This window comes from Dipteris shenzhenensis, chromosome 32 (genome assembly GCF_047967505.1).
Source record: "Dipteris shenzhenensis isolate YYH24624 ecotype China chromosome 32, Dip_SZ_1.0, whole genome shotgun sequence".
NCBI classification, from domain to species: Eukaryota; Viridiplantae; Streptophyta; class Polypodiopsida; order Gleicheniales; family Dipteridaceae; genus Dipteris; species Dipteris shenzhenensis.
The window spans coordinates 20,043,184-20,049,810 of record NC_141627.1 but is presented as its reverse complement, the minus strand read 5'-3'; the positions used below and the strand labels follow the sequence as shown (position 1 = coordinate 20,049,810).

The 6,627-nt window shown below is 43.3% G+C and overlaps 1 protein-coding gene across 1 annotated transcript; it reads right to left on the bottom strand.

Annotated features, from left to right (window-relative positions):
* Positions 1–3,701: 3,701 nt before the first annotated feature.
* LOC147880433 (uncharacterized) lies at positions 3,702–4,446 on the bottom strand (the record flags this gene model as incomplete). The annotated part of the gene is made up of 1 exon (XM_087371110.1): positions 3,702–4,446. A coding segment is annotated over one exon (669 nt), but the record flags the coding sequence as incomplete, so codon positions are not given.
* Positions 4,447–6,627: the final 2,181 nt, after the last annotated feature.

Genomic DNA, 6,627 nt, shown 5'->3' with positions numbered 1-6,627 from the left:
CTCAAAAGGGACTCATATTAAGGAATGGATTAAGAAATGCTTAGTGGGCTAATGCAAGGGGCTTGGAGGGTCCCCAAGGAGGCCTAACCAGCCCAACCTAGGTGGGTTAAGCCCACAATTGAGCCCACCTCTCCCCCATCAATGAGATGGGAGCACTTTTTTAAATTTGAATTTTCAAATTTTGAATCTCCCTCTCCCTCCCCCTCCCCCCTCCCTCTCCACCTCCCTCCCTTCTCCTCCCCCTCCTCCTCCTCCCTCCCTCCCTCTCCCTCCCCCTCCCTCTCCCTCCCTCCTCTCCTTTCCTCCTCCTTGCTCCTCCTCCTCCCTCCTTCCTCTCCCCTCCTCCTCCAGCAGCCTTGCTCTTTCTGACTCCTCCTCCTCCCTCCTTCCTCTCCTTCTCTTCTCCAGCCACCCTACTCCCTCTCTCCTCCTCTAACTACCCTTCTCCCCATCCCTCCTCTCCCCTCCTCCCTCCTACAGCAGATCTCCCCTCCTTCTCCCTCCTGCAACAGCTCCTTATCTCTCTTCTGCACCAGCCGCCCTACTCTCTGCCCCTTCTTCCTCTTGCCTTGACCTGCTCCTCCTCCTCCCTCTTCCTTGCTACTCCCTCCCTCTCACTGCTTCCTCTTTGCTAGCTTCTCCTTTGCCTGATCTCCCCTACATTTCATCTTGCAACACTGATACCTCTCTTTAAGTACTCATGGCTCCATTCGCGGACATATCCAACAAGCCCCATGTGAACTTATAATTGGAGGCTGGTATGTAAGCACACGCCGTTTGGGATTTAGGGGAGCTCCTCAAAATGTGCTCCACAGTCTTTGATTGTAAGAGAAGAAGCATCTTAACCTTTGGGTGGATGGAACCTTATATCCTTTAAACCCTGCCACGCAAAAGAGTCATCCTTTTCATGCAGTGCATGATGTTGTTCGGTGTGTTGGCAATGGACACGCTGGATTTCTCGATTATTACAATCAATTGAACCATGCTCGAACATTGGCTATGCAAGCAAGCAAGGCGTAGAAAGCCCAAGAAGAACTAGCACATTTGGAAAATATTACTATTGTGACAATGCATAGTAGTATGCAGGATCTCCAATAACAAAACAAGAAACTCAGTGACAAAGTCCATATACTGCACTTGGAGCGATAGGAATTAAAATAATCAATCCATAAGCTTGCCGAAAGCAAATAAGCTTTGAAAAGGTCTATCTATGGCCAACATGCTATGGAGAAGGAATGGAAGAAGTCGATAGAATAAGTTATAAAGTTGAAGGGAACACCTTTGGGATTGAAGGAGAGGAAAAGACAATTGCAATCTATGAATGCATTGTCGGCCAATAGTGGTGCCCGAAAGAGGAGAGTACAGGCTGCAAGATTAGTTCCCCAATGTTTCAATGAAATTTCTTACTCCAAGATATTCATGGTGTTGCATTGTTTCCACTAAGACTCATTTGTACTCTACTTTAAGAAATTCATGGAGGATGTGATGAAAACAATGGAAAATGATGATATTGACCCTTCATATATTTTGAGAAGTTTAATAAATTAGGAGATGCAATTATCTCTCCTAATCTATCAACACCAAAGAGGAGAGTGATGCATTGGTGAAAGAAGATCTTCTACTCAATATTCCAGAGAGGGTTGTAGAGGACGATTTGATTAGGTGGACAAATTCTAGGGAGCCCTTCATAAATGCCTCTTGACGATCCTACAAACTTCTATTAGACATTAAGGTCTATATATTTCTACATAGACGATAGACTAGCAATTTAAAACTATAAAGGGTTGCGTCTTGAATAGAGCTTTACAACAATGATAGTTTTCTAGAAAGAGAACAATGATCACACAAGATATATGCATTTTATTATCACAGTGTCAAAATGATCACAAAGTCTCATAATTTTATATTCATACTGCAAACCATAAATTAAGCATTTAAAAAGAAGCAACTTGAAGGGAGCTTTGCAACACTATAAATTTCATTGAAATTAGAGTAGCAAGCACAAAGCTATGAGCATTTTACCACTAGGGTGTCCAACTATCCCCAGAAACATGGCATCCCTTACTCTTTTCTTCAAAGCATGGCATCTTTGACTACGCAAAGGAAAAGAGCCATGTGACAAGATATGTTGAGGAAGAACCTGTTAGATATGCTCAATGCCCAGTGATCCAAGGTGCTCAAGTTGTAAGGCCCCCATATGAGGAGAAGCCATGTGTGAGCCCAGGACACTGGATGGATCCTGACTTGCATGTCAGATGAGATTTATTAATGAGACCGTTAATGATAGAAGGGTGATCTATGTGAGTCTAGCCTATGAGCTAGGCAGGGTAGTAAGCTGGTAGCACAATGAGGCACATTGTCTTGATTGTGTGAGAGCCCCTTACTCTTGTTGGGGCTTGGGGGCCAACTGGCCCCCAGCTGGGGGATCCCAGGGAAGCTAGCGAACCCCCTGGTGGGAGTTCGAGGACAAGAGTCCCCGAGGCAACGGTATAAAAAATATTCCTTGAATATTCCATGGGTGACTGGTCGGCTCCACTGACTAGATTGAGTAGTCGGATTCACCGACTACGTTGATCCGACTACCGCCCTCATAGCTATAAAGAGGTGACCTTCCCAATCCATTGTACCAACAGAAATCTTCCAGCTAGTAGCTCTTCACCTAGTATCTGTTTAGATCGCCATCTAAGCTCCACTATGGGAACGCACGGGTAGACAGAGCCATTATCTGTACTACATGAGTATTGAAGGAAATTTTTGTTCATCTCCAATTTGCTGTGTACTCTCTATTCTTTGTTCAGTTTCTGTTCCGTTGCACCGTATAATTTAACAGAATCTACATGGATTTATAATCTCCACATGGTGAAATCTCCAACTCCGCACAAGACTTCCAGAGGATTCTTCTTTGAAATCCGCTCTTCATAATCCTTCACCTCCTTCCACATTCTTAAGGCCCACTTCTTTATATGACTCATTCTTCCTATACTTTAAAACCCTTATACCCAATCCATTCTCACTCCATACCAATGTATTTATAAGTCATGGTATTTATCACTTATACACATGGCAAAGTGGAGAGAGAGAGAGAGAGAGAGAGAGAGAGAGGAGCATGCACTACCCATAAGAACTAGAGTAGAAAGTGGAGGAACTATTGGCTTTCAAGCATGTACTAGAACCGGCTGATTCCATACTGATGGTGAGCAAACTTAGGACTAAACCTTAGCAAACTTAGGAGTAAACCTTGACATTTTGGACTAAATCGTGCCAACATTGCAGCCATGATGCAGGAAAATTTTGAAAGTAAAACCTTCAGATCACTCGAGTCTTAGATTGCGTTCACGCTCTAGGAGTTCACGTCCTCAAGAAATTATATTTCTGTCTGTGTGTGGGAAGAATGCAAAGGAATTGGCAGACATTATTCCGTGCACGGAAGCACGATTAGTTGGCTCTCCTGCTTGATGGATTTGCAGATCGATAACATCTTGGCATCAGATCCGTATACTTATGCTCTTGGTCTCCCGCTTGCTGGATTTGCAGATCGATACAGATCTTGGCGTCAAGATCTGTATACTTAGGCTCTTGTTTGATTGACAAAACGATGGACTAAACATCGTGTGTGCCTGCTCAGGAACATTGGAGCATGCCGACTTTGTAATTGGAAATAGGGATTTTTCTTTGAAAATCGTACTCAAGCTGTCAGACCGAGATTTTAGACAGTCCTTTGGAAAAGAACACCAATGAGGATGATCACTGCGAGTTGCAAAGAAACAGACTATGCTATCAAGTTCCTGAGTGTTGGCAAAGAACACGGCGACAGGCCATGAGGATGATTACGGAGAAGCCCACTAGGACTGCAAGCACAGAGACTGTGTATTCTCTCGTGCCGGGGCGAAAGATGCAGGCCCAGAAGCTGACAGGAGACGCAGATTCCTGTATAATCACTCTCTTTTTGTCGAAGGCGGAACCCTGGTCTCTGAGTTCCTCTATCATATTACTGATGGCTCCAACTTCTGCCTTCTCATTCACCAGCATATTCTCTATGCTGCCGCGGTCATACAATTTGTGCAAGGTTGCAGCGATGGTCGCGACAGAGGTAGGGAGGGAGAGCAAGAAGGGCCACCGGAAGAGATGGCATAGCGAGTCACTGGGCTGACCTCGGGTGCTTGATGCTCCGCCCAGTTGGCCGACTGCTTGGAAGAGCGCAGAGAAGACGACTCCTTGGAAGACGAAGTAGAGGCCGAAGAGCTGATAGATCTCGTTCTGGGTGCTGCTTTTGGAATTCTTCTTGCGTTCGATGCGCTGCGTGAGGATGTCTACCTCTTTCTCCCAGATTTCGATCAGCTTTTTGAGGACCTTGTCGTCTTCAATCTCCTCGAGCGGATGCTTTTTTTTGGGTTGAGGGTCTGCGGGCTGCTCTGCTCCACGTATGATGACACGGGCTTCTGGTGGGAGGGAGGTCGGGGGCCTGCGTTGCTCCAATCATGGTTTCGCTGCTGAGCTCGAGAAGCACACGGAGGCAGTGTGTGGTTAGATAGGGAGGAGAAGAGCTAGCAAAGCTTCAAAAGAAACTCAAAAAAAGCATGATCAGAATCAGTGTGGAATCAAAGGATTGCTTTGGCAAAGATCTTCCATGAATGTTGAGTACTCAACCTCTGTCTGTTCTTCTCTTGAGTTGCTTTCTTCTTCACAGAAAAGCAGCACCACTCATACAGACTCTCACATACACACTCAGATAAGACCCAGAAACATGCAAAGAAGCTAGAGACAGATATGGAGTGATGAGAGACCTGGAAAGGAGCTCAAAAATGAAAAGGAGCTAAAGAGAAATATATGGAGAGAGAGGAGTGATGAGAGACCCTTCAAAGGAGCTGAAGGAGTGATGAGGGACATTGCAAGGAGCTAAAGAAGATAGGCTAGGCATAGATATTTTAGCAGAATAAGACAAGGAGACCAGCTTGTTAGACATTTTGACTTTTTGGCCTCCAAAAGTCCTTAGGAATGAACCCCGTTCTCCGAGTTGGTCAATTTGACTTTTCTAAAACGTGTGTTTACAACATCAACCTACATGGGAAAGGACATGGTTTGGATCCTTTCCCCTTTGAAAGAAATCGAATTACAAGCTCTAAGAGATATCATCCATGCTTTTAAAGAATACATTAAACCAAAATGGACACCCGTGTTCAGAATTTCATAAAAAACAAGCATTCTTACTAGAGAACAATTCCCTATTCAACTAGTAGCAAGAATAATCCATGAGCACAAGGGCTAACATTACAAAGGGTTGCATTTTCCCCGAAAGGAGTATGTGCGCATGGCTTGGCATACACGACCTTGTCACGCGTCAAAGAAATTGGGTTCAATGAAAAAACAACTTGGACAACATTGGCCCAATTGCATTTAAAAAGAAAGGGAAGGTACAAATTGCTAGTTACATCCTTGAACACAAGATTGCTACCTAACAACATAAGTGATGGATTCCAATATTATCTACCTACAAGAATCAAATTAAATACATTGCGACGGGGTTTAATGTGGTCGAAAATTACTCTAACTTTGGGTAGTGCACGCTACTGAAAAAAGACTTGCCGATAAACAGTGTCAATACGTACACAGAACAGGGGCATAAATCACAACCACTGAAACAACTATAAATGAGCAAAGGTTGTACATTTTAATGCCACCATCTCTAAGATACAATATGTTCATAACTTATTTTCAAAACATAATCATAAACACAATTAATACAAACTCCTTGACAATACTAGTGGGTGACTTCAACATAGACATGAGCAAAAATTCATCAGAATCAACTAATCTAGAAACAATCATGCGGATGGTTGATCTCAAAATGGACTTTCAACAACCGACCACCATTTACGGGTCACACTTAGACCACGTGTGGAGCAACATACCCTTTACAAACATTGACTTACCTTCAAAACATACTCATAAGCACAATTAATACAAACTCCTTGACAATACTAGTAGGTGACTTCAACATAGACATGGGAAAAAATCCACAAGAATCAACTAATCTAGAAACAATGATGCGGATGTTTGATCTCAAAATGAACTTTCAACAATCGACCACCATTTACGAGTCACACTTAGACCATGTGTCGAGCAACATATCCTCTACAAACATTGACTCTGGGACACCCTACGCTTACTGGATGGACCATTCCATAGCATACGCTTACAACTACTAGGACATCACACAATACAACTTCGTCCATGACATAAGTCCTCCATTATTATTTTTTTGGGGGAAAAAAAGTAGTTTTATATTATGTCTCAAGAGATTAATAATCACAAATTACAACTGGTTCCACCAGTACATCTGAGAAACCAAAATAGAAAAAGGGAGAGCAAATGAAGATCATACATCAGTTATAGACTGAGGGTCTATTGGTTTTGCTTTGAAGTGTTTGATCAATGCCTTGCCATCTCGGTAGATAGCCCATTTGCCTTCCTTTCTAGCCGCCTTCACCTTTGCAAGCTCTTAATCATTACTCTTCAATTGAGTTTTTGTAAGTTCTTCTGCAATCTACATTGGAGGTCCTTTCAACTTGTTAGATTGTCTAAGGATCTATATTCTTTCCTCTCTTGTTCCAAAAGTGAGAATTGCGT